The sequence below is a fragment of the Pseudophryne corroboree genome, chromosome 6 (genome assembly GCF_028390025.1).
Source record: "Pseudophryne corroboree isolate aPseCor3 chromosome 6, aPseCor3.hap2, whole genome shotgun sequence".
Classification (NCBI taxonomy): Eukaryota; Metazoa; Chordata; class Amphibia; order Anura; family Myobatrachidae; genus Pseudophryne; species Pseudophryne corroboree.
In genome coordinates, this window is record NC_086449.1 from 380,011,247 (window position 1) to 380,025,318 (window position 14,072).

The 14,072-nt window shown below is 45.0% G+C and overlaps 1 protein-coding gene across 1 annotated transcript in view; it reads right to left on the bottom strand.

Moving 5' to 3' along the window:
• Positions 1-14,072, bottom strand: part of LOC134935301 (uncharacterized) — a 285,852-nt gene that overhangs the window by 84,352 nt on the left and 187,428 nt on the right. Inside the window, exons 7-9 of the mRNA XM_063930456.1 lie at positions 8,131-8,405; positions 5,364-5,429; positions 1,352-1,514 (exon numbers count right to left, since the gene is read on the bottom strand). Of these exons, the coding sequence (XP_063786526.1) occupies positions 1,352-1,514; positions 5,364-5,429; positions 8,131-8,405 (504 nt within the window). The remainder of the gene's footprint in view (positions 1-1,351; positions 1,515-5,363; positions 5,430-8,130; positions 8,406-14,072) is intronic.

Below are 14,072 nucleotides of genomic sequence, written 5' to 3' on the forward strand. Positions count from 1 at the left end.
AGACCCACTCTACTCGTAAAGTGGGTTCTTCCTGGGTGGCTGCTCGGGATGTCTCGGCTTTACAGCTTTGCCGAGCAGCTACTTGGTCAAAGTCGAACACATTTGCTAAATTCTACAAGTTCGATACTTTGGCCTCTAAGTACCTAAAGTTTGGTTAATCTGTTCTGCAGGGACCTCAGCACTCTCCCTCCCATACTGGGAGCTTTGGTACATCCCCATGGTACTAAATGGAAACCCAGCATCCTCTAGGACGTAAGAGAAAATAGGATTTTAATTACCTACTGATAAATCCTTTTCTCGTAGTCCATAGAGGATGCTGGGCGCCCGCCCAGTGCTTCGTTTCCTGCATTGTTGCTTGGTTAATTATTGGTTCAGCTGTTGCTGATCCTATTTCATGCTGGTTAGCAGGGTTTCTTCTAGTTCCTGCTGGTTAACATGTTTTCTTCATGTTTCATGCTGGTTATCATGGTTTCTTCATGTTGCATGCTGGTTGGCATGGTTTCTTCGTGTTCCATGCGGGTTAGCATGGTTTCTCCATGTTGCATGCTGGTCAGCATGATTTTTCAATTCGGTGTGAGCTGGTGTGATTCTCACCACTATCTGTGTATTTCCTTCTCTCGAAGTATGTCCGTCTCCTTGGGCACAGTTTCTAGACTGAGTCTGGTAGGAGGAGCATAGAGGGAGGAGCCAGCCCACACTGTTAAGCTCTTAAAGTGCCCATGGCTCCCAAGGGACACGTCTATACCCCATGGTACTAACTGGAACCCCAGCATCCTCTATGGACTACGAGAAAAGGATTTACCGGTAGGTAATTAAAATCCTATTTTCACTCACTTGCACTGGCTGCTGTGCAGGGGAGAAAAAGGAGGTGCATCTACACATCTCTCCCAGCAGCGTTTCACAGCATGACTTGGGTGTAAGGGAGGTGGGCCCAGAGTCAGCTCCTGGCCCCATAGCAACTGCACCCACTGTAGCTATCACCCTGCATAAGAGCTATACAATACTGAGTAATCTAATGATCAATATACAATGTAGAGAGCATTCTTGTAGTGACTATACAAAACAGTGGGTGTTCCAGTGAACAGAACCCTTAAACTGTGAAATTCTTCTCCTAAAATCCAAAGTCCAGCTATAGATAGCCACAGGAATCAGGACCACCCTGCCTCAATAAATGGGTGGGTTAGAGCTTTGATCATTTACTTTTTTGTCTCCATAGTTCATACACAGTCCTAATGAGTATATCTAAAAAATTTCTATGTACAGACACAACTATTACAACTTTAGTATAACTATAGATAGATATTATTTAGGAAAAGTATGGGAGTCTGTTAATCATTTCTAAAAATCCTACCTCCTCAGATTCTGTGACATCTTTGAAGGGCACATTTCCAGACCTCCTCTTCCCATGTTGGCTTCTTTCCCAGGACTTAGTAAATAAAAACTGCTCAGTAGCACTTTGAACCTTGCGTGGGTCCATACTGTTGAGATCTTCCTGTGGAATGGCATCAATATATCTGCAACACATTCAGACAGATCAAGGAGAATATCATTGCTGAGTGTGGATTTACCTGCTGAAACTTTCATGTATTTTTCCCCAACACAGAGGGTGGTCCAGGGACATGATGGTGCAATCTGCAGGGAATCACATCTTTAAGTGGTGCCTCACAGGGCGATGTGGCAAATTTATGGCATTGTACAGCAAGTGATGGGACATTATGACACAACTCACCATGTCCCCTATATAACCCACTGTGAACTCCCCTCCAGAGATCTCCTGGAGTTCTATATCCCCCTTGTCAAAACAGAAGTCATGCCGGCAATGCATACCCCCTTTAAGCAGAGGAATGATATCTGAAACTCTGTCTATAGAGATTATGATATCAATAATGACCAATCTCTGTAAAACCGAGCTTGCACTTCCTTTATACAGTAGATTGTATAGGTTTGCTGGGCAACCACTATGTAAGTCCCTGGTTGATGGGATTAGTCTGAACGGTATGCGGTCAAGATCCCGCCGGACGAAATCTCGGCGGTCGGAATACCGACACCGGGATCCCGACCGGCACAATTCCAACATATTCTCCCTCTGTGGGTGTCCATGACACCCATAGAGGGAGAATAAATTAGTGTGCCGAGCGTAACGAGGCACCGCGCCCGCAGCGTGGCTCGCCCCCCTCTCAGGATTGTGCCGGTCGGGATCCAGGTGTCGGTATTCCGATCGCTGGGATTCCGTCCAGCGGTAATACGTACTGATCGCGTCTGAACAGTAGTAGACATTTGATGAGTGACTTATATTTAGGTGCAAAACATCTCAGCAACAGTAAAGCAAAATAACATTTAAATAACACTGATACCAAAAACGTAATCATGCGAAACAGTCATTACTAAATGATTTTGATTTACATTTTAGAGCCCCATGTACTGATTTTGATTTCAGTGTAGCAAAAAGTAACAAACTATTGCAACTGAAGGAGAAAAAAATTAATAAAAAGCTGCAGCAGTGAAAAATTGGTACGTTTAACTTTTTGTTCAAACCAGAGGCGTAACTCTGGGAGGCAACAGAGTCAGCTGCCGCTGGGCTCCTGCTCTGTAGGGGGGCACCTCTCCTCCCGTTCCATGAGTTCCGTGACACCAATCAATTGATAGCCGCCACTATGTCTTCCTCCCTGCACCTTACAATTCACACCCTCTTTATTATAGATACACATTTAACAAGTGTCATATACAGGATTAGAACCCATAACCTATTACACAGGAAGCAGACACCTTACTGATGAAGCTATTTACCCCTGTATAGGAAACATGAGAATTCATATAGTTAGAATTCTCAGGCTTCCTATACAGGAGCAAATGGCTCTATCAGTAAGGTGTCTGCCTTCAGTGCAACAGGTCATGGGTTCTAATCCTGGGTATGACTGCTAAGAAATGTGTGATTTAAAATAAAAGACAATGAAATGTGTGTATATATACACACACATATTTTTTCAGAACACTATGTATACATACACACATACATATATTTATCTATATATGGGGGGGAGGGGGGGTACCATCATTTATCTTGCCTCCAGGCAACTGGGACGAACTTATGCCACTGTTTCAAGCTGTAACCATGATACATAATAGGGTTCTTCTTAACTATGTGAGTATACGCACTTAGGGGAGTTTTCATTTGCATGGCAACCCCCCAGCAGCCCGGGAATAGTTAAAGGAATGGTCACTCCATGGTCCTCTGTAATCCACCTAACATACATGCCACCCCAACTTGTGCAGGAAGCAAGATAGAGAGGCAGAGGAGACTGCCTCTGAAATGTAAGTGTAAGGGGTAGAGAAGGTTCTTTGGGACTATTTTTTAATGTTGGGATGGTTTGAGATTATTTAATGCGAGATGAGTTTGAAGAGAAGAACTGCAGATTATTAAATTGAAAACATGTTAAAATAAGGGCATTTTTTTTTTTATTAAACTAGTTATTAGCTCATCAGAATTACAAAACAACATAACAGTAATGTCAGTGACGGTGGCAATTATGCACCTGAATGGAGCAAAGCATGAATTGCTTCATCGGGCGCCATCTAGTGGCCGCCGGCACTCAAAACACTTGAAGTCTTCCCATTGAGGTGAGGACCAGTGTTAGGCTTTTGTATAGGATGTGAATATTAATAATTTCAGGGACATTTGGGTGGCAAATAGGCTTTTTAAGAGTGAATGCCATTAATTTAATGTCAGGCTGTTTGAGGGAGATAGGTCTATTTGGGTGGTCTTCAGTATGCCGAATGTCGGGATCCCGGCATACAGTATACCGGCGCCGGGATCCCGACACCCGGCATACCGACAGCTATTCTCCCTCGTGGGGGTCCACGACCCCCCTGGAGGGAGAATAAAAGAGCGTGGCGCGCGTAGTGCGCCACCGTGCCCGCAGCGTGGCGAGTGCAGAGAGCCCGCAAGGGGCTCCTTTGCGCTGGCCACACTGTCGGTATGCTGGCGGTCGGGCTCCCGCGCCGGTATGCTGGTCGCCGGGAGCCCGACCGCCGGCATACCATACTACACCCGTCTATTTATTAGACATGTACTGTATATGTACTGTATAGTAATTATTTGATGTCATGTCATTGGCTGTATAGGTGTATTCAATAAATGTGAATGTCGCCTCATTTGCAGGGAGGGAGGTGCAAGTGGACATATGACTGAGTTGTGTACAACTCTGACTTGCCTGTAGTTGTCCAATATTGTGTATACTCAGTTATGGGGCCGGATGTAATGCAGTGCGAGGCGGCCGGAGCTCAGATATTCCGGACAAACATGTATATCGTTTTTTAAAGCGGCAATTGTTTACAAAGCAAAACCAACCTGGTTTGGAGGGGCCGCCTCTGAGAGCAGCAGCTGCTGGTAGAATTCTCTTCCAGCAGTCGCTCAGTGGGCTTTCTGACTGGTCGCATCATATACACCCATGTCAGGGAAAGCCCAGTCTGGGTCAGTCCTGTAAACCATAAATTACATATACTACAAAAAGCAGCGCTAATGATTGAAAAGATCTAAAAACAGATGGATGGGATGAAGAGTATAAAATTTAATAAAAACAATTCATTTAGCAATGGTTAAAAAAATCAGTATTACCACCATCATAAGCTGCTTAATTTTAAGTGTCCGTTCCTTTATAAAGTTAGTGGACTGCAGACAGGTGTAGGAATCTGTAGTATGGGCTGATAGCACAGTCCAATGTTAACATTACCGCAAAAGCACCGCTGGAGGCAAAGGTGGTCATTCCGAGTTGTTCGCTCGCTAGCTGTTTTTAGCAGCCGTGCAAACGCTATGCCGCCTCCCACTGGGAGTGTATTTTAGCTTAGCAGAAGTGCAAACGAAAGGATAGCAGAGCGGCGACAAAGTTTCTTTGTGCAGTTTTAGAGTAGCTCAATACCTACTCAGCGCTTGCGATCACTTCAGAGTGTTCAGTTCCTGTTTTGATGTCACAAACGCCCTGCGTTCGCCCAGCCACGCCTGTGTTTTTCCTGGCACGCCTGCGTTTTTTTGAACACTCCCTGAAAACGGTCAGTTAACACCCAGAAACGCCCACTTCATGTCAATCACTCTGCGTCCAGCAGTGCGACTGCAAAGGATCGCTAGACCTTGTGTGAAATTACATCGTTCGTTGTAATAGTACATCGCGCTTCCGCGTTGCGCCGCATACGCATGCACAGAAGTGCCTTTTTTTGCCTCATCGTTGCACAGCGACCGAATGCAGCTAGCGATCAACTCGGAATGACCACCAGAGTCCCTTGAAGGAATTCCCTGCGCCATACAAGTGGTTAAGTACAATAAAACATAAATGTAATATCCTTTGAAATTTTTAAAACATGGCACTTACCTGTTAAAGTTTTCCGTCTCTCTTCTCAGGTTATCTTCAAAGTCTATTAACTCTTCCTGTAGATCCCTGTATTATAAAGAATGAATATGAAAAACAGAAAAAAAAACATCACATTTATACATACTTGTCTACACTACTGGAATGTCCACCAGCCCGAATCATGCTTCTTTTTTTCTGTGAAGTAGGCATACCTGAGACTAGAGGTGCATTTTTTTGTTCCTATCTGGTAGGAGGATGCATAAGGTTTCATGGAACAAGTTTGTGGGAGTTTTATATCTAAATTCTATCATTGTATCTTGTTAATTGTGAGTGTGGTATACAGGTTGAGTATCCCTTATCCAAAATGCTTGGGACCAGAGGTATTTTGGATATCGGATTTTTCCGTATTTTGGAATAATTGCATACCATAAGGAGATATCATGACAATGGGACCTAAATCTAAGCACAGAATGCATTTATGTTTCATATACACCTTATACACACAGTCTGAAGGTCATTTTAGCCAATATTTTTAATAACTTTGTGCATTAAACAAAGTATGTGTACATTTACACAATTCATTTATGTTTCATATACACCTTATACACACAGTCTGAAGGTCATTTAATACAATATTTGTAATAACTTTGTGTATTAAGCAAAGCCTGTGTACATTGAGCCATCAGAAAACAAAGGTTTCTCTATTTTACTCTCACTCAAAAAATTCCGTATTTCGGAATATTCCGTATTTCGGAATATTTGGATATGGGATACTCAACCTGTATTAAAATAAGAAATATTTTCTAAAATGATAATATGCTAGATGCTGTTAGTATTTTTCTTTATAGATGTCTGTGATCTATGGGACTGAGTGTCATTTTCAAGCATAATGATAAACCTGAACAAGTTATCATACTGTAACAGCAATACCAAGAGGGTTATATCTCCGTTTCAATTGAAAGGTATTTATTATCATTGCATATATCTGCATGATCTTTTGAATTGGGCTGCCAAATTCTAGTGAGACACTTCCTATACCACTTGTGTGAAGGAGTGATAACGTGGTGACATAAAGAAATCCATGCAATATTACCCTATGCAACTTTCCCTCTTTTCTCTATATGTCCTATATTCATCCCAGAGGAAGATCTAAGGAAGATGATCATCTGGAACCCACAGATGTATAACAGTCAGGGCTGCTTAATTTAGGACGAGCTGGTCCTCGTTACGTCCATATGGCTTCAAGCTTGCACTACATCCACTTCACCAATCCCCCTGCTGCACCATCAAAACTCTCCCCTCCCCATCATTTATGAGCAGCCCATTTAAAAATAATAATAATACGAATAAAAATAAAAGACAACACCCAGTCAACAGGTGGTCCTGTCATGCGATTGGCTACTGTGAAAATTCCCAGTGAGCTCTATAGCCAATCCACCCACAGTGGCGCTGGGTCCTGACATGGAGGGACAGCATCCAGCAGCTTTCTTACATGTGAAGTTGCTGGTCTTTGATATAACATGCTGGCAGAGTGCAGTGTAATGCTGGTCATACATTATTACGACCCGTACTAGGTGTGAGTCGTACTACGATTTCCTTGCCAGCTGCCTGTGATAGATTGTACGGTGCTTTAGTCCTGTATGATCTACCGTACCTCCGCAATTGTCGGGAGCCGGGATCAGCTGATCATATGTGTAGCACATATGATCAGTTGATGCAAAGTACAACCCGCGGGGCCACGCATCATATCGCATTCGCACCCAAAATATGCAGGATGTGCATGCAATGGGTCGAATGATGGGTCGGTATTGTGTATTCGTACACGATATTGACCTAGCGTATGGCCAGAATTAGTCTAATAGCTGCAGAAGATTCCATCCCACCTCCACTATTTAAGATAAAAAGGGGCTTCTGCTGTCCATGTTAGCAGGAAGAGAACTATCACAGTGCTGAACAGAAAGTTTTAATGGCTGCCATTAAATTCTTACTTATCAAATGTCCCAATACATTTTTTTTCTTTTTTTCAGAACATAAAGCTCATGTCCTAATGTTATCTACAAATATGACTTCACATTAAAGATAGATGTTTGGATGATAATAATGTATATTTAAACTTCTCTCTCTAAACATGCACTTAAGTGGCTACACAATTTAAAATGCATATGAATGCATTACTTGGAGAAATTATCACATTTAACACTTCCAAATTAGATGTCATTGTCACTTATTTAATATGAGTACATACCTCCCAACATAACCGTCTCCAGGAGGGACACAATGCTATGCTTCTGGACTTTCCTCTTAATGTATGATTGCTGGCACCTGTGTTGAACAGGTTAATGGATAAGAAAGTTGTTTCACTACAGGTGATGGCAATCATACATTAAGAGGGAAGTCCAGGAGCAGAGCATTCTGTCCCTCCTGGAGAGGGTCATGTTGGGAGGTATGGTTATGGTGCCCACACATGGTGCGATTATCGCATGCTATTTGATCTTTTTAGTTCAAATAGCATCGCGTCTAGTTCAAATCGCATTATGTTTAGTTTCCCTTGCAATGCGATGCGCGCTCCCGTGTAGTCAGTATCGCAAGGCAAAACAGTATGTGCAGGCAGGTATTTCTGAACTACATCGCACACATTACATATTGTAGTGTAGCCAAAACCGGATGTAGTTCAAATAGCATATCACTAAAGTACAAATCGCATAGCACAAATAGTATAGCTCAAATCGCACCTTAACTGAGGACTATAAATAGAGGGTCAGGACATGTGTCTGATAACCACACTCACATTATACTGCTGTGGAAATGATGGATTGTATTCTCTACTGCATCCTGTTTACTCTTTAGTTTCTTGATTAGATTTTTCTTGACTACATCCTTCAGTCCTTCACAAGTGTATTCTCCTTCATGTAGACTGTCCAGTGATTGTCTAAGTAGTGAATAATACACTAGTGAACTCTCAATTTCAGAAGGGTCTCTCAACACACAGTTATCCAGGATACGCACAGATGTCTGATGTCTTAGTGTAGTAGTGTAGTTAATACTGATAGCCAGAGGGTTTCCCTGATAAAAAAAAAAGAACAATTTAAAGATAACTTTTAGCAGGTAAATATGGCGGACCTTTTCATGGCCATTAGCTGGGGGAGGGCCACCTATGAGAATTATGGTCTCTCTGAATATTGATCCTGGGCTCCATAGACATCCCTACATGCCATACAGACATCCTCACAAGTGACACAGACATCCTCACAGGTGACACAGACATCCCTACATACCACTCACTTTAAGAATGAAGCCAATATATTTCCTTACTGATACATAGTGGTATATTCAATTAGCAGCGATAACGGACTTTTCCCGCGAAACGCAATTACAGCCTATTCAATTTTCCTGGAAAATTTATCGGTTATCATTTTTTCACTAATTTCACTTCACCTACTCTGAAGCAGGTGAAAAGTTGGGAAAAGTCACTGTTTTAAGGTAAAATGTTTGGATATGGTACAGAACTCCTGGGACACCCCCCTTAATGACTAATTAGGCACGTTGAAGTTTTTAATTATTTTTAATTGGCCAATAATGACATGTCATTTTTGGGGTGAAAAAGTAAAAAGTGATGGAAATTGGGGTTCAAGGTATGGGACAGGTATATTGGGGTGCTTTATGAGTGGGACAGGTGTTTTTAGGCTTGCAGATGGGAGTAATCAGTCTGTTTCCACTTTTTTTTAAAGTACCCTAAAATGACCCAAATATATACTTATACCCATTTTCATGTACCCCAAATTTAATGAGCATTTATTTTGCTCAAAAAAACTTGCTTTCTATCATTTTTTTGCATTTTTAAAAAAAATGCATATAACAGCCATTTCACACAATTTAAGTCCCCAAAAATAAGATTTTACTTACCGGTAAATCTATTTCTCGTAGTCCGTAGAGGATGCTGGGACTCAGTAAGGACCATGGGGAATAGACGGGCTAGGCAGGAGATAGGGCACTTTAAGAAAGCTTTGGATTCTGTGTGTGCACTGGCTCCTCCCTCTATGCCCCTCCTCCAGACCTCAGTTAGGGAAACTGTGCCCAGAGGAGATGGACAGTACGAGGAAGGATTTTTGTAAATCTAAGGGCGAGATTCATACCAGCCACACCAATCACACCGTATAACTTAAGATAAACTTACCCAGTTAACAGTATGAACAACAACATAGCCACGGTATCACCGAAAACTATAACATAACCCTTATGTAAGCAATAACTATATACAAGTCATGCAGAAGTAGTCCGCACATGGGACGGGCGCCCAGCATCCTCTACGGACTACGAGAAATAGATTTACCGGTAAGTAAAATCTTATTTTCTCTAACGTCCTTGAGGATGCTGGGACTCCGTAAGGACCATGGGGATTATACCAAAGCTCCCAAACGGGCGGGAGAGTGCGGATGACTCTGCAGCACCGATTGAGCAAACAGGAGGTCCTCCTCAGCCAGGGTATCAAACTTATAGAACTTTGCAAAGGTGTTTGTCCCCGACCAAGTAGCTGCTCGGCACAACTGTAATGCCGAGACCCCTCGGGCAGCCGCCCAAGAAGAGCCCACTTTCCTAGTGGAGTGGGCCTTAACCGATTTCGGTAACGGCAATCCTGCCGTAGAATGCGCCTGCTGAATCGTGTTACAGATCCAGCGAGCAATAGTCTGCTTTGAAGCAGGGGCGCCAACCTTGTTGGCCGCATACAGAACAAACAAAGCTTCAGTCTTCCTGATCCGAGCCGTTCTGGTCACATAAATCTTCAAAGCCCTGACTACATCCAGGGACTCGGAATCCTCCAAGTCCCTTGTAGCCACAGGCACGACAATAGGTTGGTTCACATGAAAAGATGAGACCACTTTTGGCAGAAAGTGAGGACGAGTCCTCAACTCTGCCCTATCCACGTGAAAAACCAAGTATGGGCTTTTATGCGATAAAGCCGCCAATTCTGAAACACGTCTCGCCGAAGCTAACACCAACAACATGACCACTTTCCACGTGAGGTATTTCAACTCCACAGTTTTAAGTGGTTCAAACCAAGGTGACTTGAGGAAACGTAACACCACGTTAAGATCCCAAGGCGCCACCGGAGGCACGAAGGGAGGCTGAATATGCAGCACCCCCTTCACAAAAGTCTGTACCTCAGGAAGAGAGGCTAATTCTCTTTGAAAGAAAATGGATAAGGCCTTTATGGACCTTTATGGACCCTAATTTTAGGCCCAAGGTCACTCCTGTTTGAAGGAAGTGAAGTAGACGGCCCAAATGGAACTCCTCCGTAGGAGCAGCTCTGGCCTCACACCAAGAAACATATTTCCGCCATATACGGTGATAATGTTTTAACGTCACGTCTTTCCGAGCCTTGATCAGGGTAGGAATGACTTCCTCAGGAATTCCTTTTTCCGCTAGGATCCGGCGTTCAACCGCCATGCCATCAAACGCAGCCGCGGTAAGTCTTGGAACAGACAGGGCCCCTGCTGCAGCAGGTCCTGCCTTAGAGGAAGAGGCCACGGATCTTCTGTGAGCAACTCTTGCAGTTCCAGATACCAAGTCCTCCGTGGCCAATCTGGAACAAAGAGGATTGTTCTGACCCTGCTTATTCTTACAATTCTCAACACCTTGGGTATGAAAGGAAGAGGAGGAAACACATAGACCGATCTGAACACCCAAGGTGTCACCAGAGCGTCTACCGCTACCGCCTGAGGGTCCCTTGACCTGGCGCAATACCGCTTTAGCTTTTTGTTGAGACGGGAAGCCATCATGTCTATTTGAGGCAGGCCCCACCGATCCGCGATCTGTGCAAAGACTTCTTGATGAAGTCTCCACTCCCCCGGATGCAGGTCGTGCCTGCTGAGGAAGTCCGCCTCCCAGTTGTCCATCCCCGGGATGAACACCGCTGACAGCGCGCTTACATGGCCTTCCGCCCAGCGTAGAATCCTGGTCGCTTCTGCCATGGCCACTCTGCTCCTTGTTCCGCCTTGGCGGTTTATATGAGCCACTGCAGTGACATTGTCTGACTGAATCAGAACCGGTCTTCTCCGAAGTAAGTTCTCCGCTTGACGCAGGGCGTTGTATATGGCCCTCAACTCCAGGACGTTGATGTGGAGACAAGTCTCCAGGCTTGACCAGAGACCTTGGAAATTTCTTCCCAGTGCCACTGCTCCCCAGCCTCGGAGGCTTGCGTCCGTGGTCACCAGGACCCAGTCCTGAATGCCGAACCTGCGACCCTCTAGAAGGTGAGCACTGTTCAGCCACCACAGGAGAGATACCCTGGTCCTGGGAGACAGGGTGATCCTTTGATGCATTTGTAAATGGGACCCGGACCACTTGTCCAAGATGTCCCATTGAAAAGTCCTTGCATGGAAAAGGAATGGCCTCGTATGAAGCCACCATCTTCCCCAGGACCCGCGTGCACTGATGCACTGAAACCTTCTTTGGTTTCAATAGGTTCCTGACCATGGTCATGAGTTCCTGAACCGTTTCGATTGGAAGAAAAACCTTTTTCTGGTCTGTGTCTAGGATCAGGCCCAGAAAGGTCAGACGCGTTGTAGGAACTAGCTGGGACTTCGGTATATTGAGAATCCAGCCGTGTAGCTACAACGTCTTCATGGACAGGGACACGCTGTCCAGCAACTTCTCCCGAGATCTCGCCTTTATTAGGAGATCGTCCAAGTATGGGATAATTGTGACCCCCTGCCTGCGCAGGAGCACCATCATTTCCGCCATTACCTTGGTAAAAACTCTCGGGGCCGTGGAAAGCCCAAACGGCAACGTCTAAAATTGGTAGTGACAGTCCTGCACTGCAAATCTCAGGAACGCCTGATGGGGGGGAATATTGGAACATGAAGGTATGCATCCTTTATGTCCAGGGACACCATCCAATCCCCCCCCCCCCTCCACGCTGGCGATGACCGCCCGGAGTGATTCCATTTTGAACTGGAACCTTTTCAAGTACAAGTTCAGAGATTTCAGGTTTAAAATGGGCATGACCGAACCGTCCGGTTTCGGGACCACAAACAGGGTTGAATAAAATCCCTCTCCCTGCTGGAGATGAGGAACTGTGACAATCACCTGTTGAACACACAATTTTTGGATTGCTGTCAACACTGACTCCCTCTCTGATGGGGAAGTCGGCAGAGCCGATTTGAAAAACCGGCGAGGAGGCATGTCTTCGAATTCTAGCCTGTATCCCTGAGCAACAATCTCTACTGCCCAGGGATCCACCTGCGATTGAACCCAGACGTGGCTGAAAAACCGAAGACGAGCCCCCACCAGATCTGCCTCCCCCCGGGAAGCCCCAGCGTCATGCGGTAGACTTTGCAGACGCAGGGGAGGGCTTCTGCTCTTGGGAACTAGCTGTGTGCAGCTTCTTTCCCCTGCCTTTTCCTCTGGTAACAAAGGACGATCCCCGCACCTTCTTGTTTTTATTGGAACGAAAGGACTGCATTTGATAATGAGGTGCCTTCTTAGTATGCTGCGGGGGGACATAAGGTAAGAAATTCGACTTACCAGCCGTAGCCGTAGAGACAAGGTCCGAGAGGCCGTCTCCAAACAACTCCTCCCCCTTGTACGGCAAGGACTCCATGTGCCGCTTAGAATCGGCATCTCCCGTCCACTGCCGGGTCCACAGGAGTCGCCTAGCAGAAATAGACATAGCATTTATTCTGGAGCTTAATAAACAAATGTCTCTCTGAGCATCTCTCATATACAAGGCAGCATCTCTGATATGCTCTATGGTCATTTGAATGGCATCCCTATCTAAGGTGTCAATCTCCGCAGATAAGGAATCTGCCCATGCCACAACCGCACTACAAACCCAGGCCGACGCCATAGCCGGTCTAGCAATAGTATCGGAGTGAGTGTAAATGTGCTTCAAGGTAATTTCCTGCCTGCGATCAGCCGGTTCCTTGAGGGAAGCCGAATCCTGAGAAGGCAGTGCCACCTTTTTGGACAAGCGTGTCAGCGCCTTGTCCACTTTTGGTGAAGATTCCCAGCGTATCCTATCAGTTTGTGGAAAAAGATACGCCATAAGAATCCTTTTGGGAACTTGTGGTCTCCTATCTGAAGAGTCCCAAGACTTTTCGCACAATTCACTTAATTCAAATGATGATGGAAAAGTGACTTCAGGCTTTTTCTCTTTATACATGTGTTCCCCCGTGTCAGGGACAGGGGGTTCCTCGGTAATATGCAAAACCTCTTTAATGGCCATAATCATGTACCTAATACCTTTTGCCACCTTCGGCTGTAATTTTGCATCTTCAAAGTCGACACTAGAGTCAGAATCTGTGACGGTATCTGTGTCATCGATCTGGGATATGGTGCGCTTCTGAGACCCAGACGGTCCTGGCGCCACAGGGACAGGCATGGACTGGGTACCTGACTGATCCCTAGCTTCTGCCTTGTCTAACCTTTTATGCAATAGATTGACATTTGCATTCAAGACATTCAGCATATCCACCCATTCCGGTGTCGGCGTTGCCGACGGCGACCTGACATTCAAACACTCCCCCTCCACATTAAGCGAGCCTTCCTCGTAAAACATGTCGACACACGCGTACCGACACACTTCACACACACAGGGAACCCCTTTTCTGAAGACAGTATCCCTGTCAAGGCCCTTTGGAGAGACAGAGAGAGAGTATGCCAGCACACACCCCAGCGCAATAACCCTGGAGACCAACACAAAATGTTTTTCCCCAGCAGCTCTGTGTAATA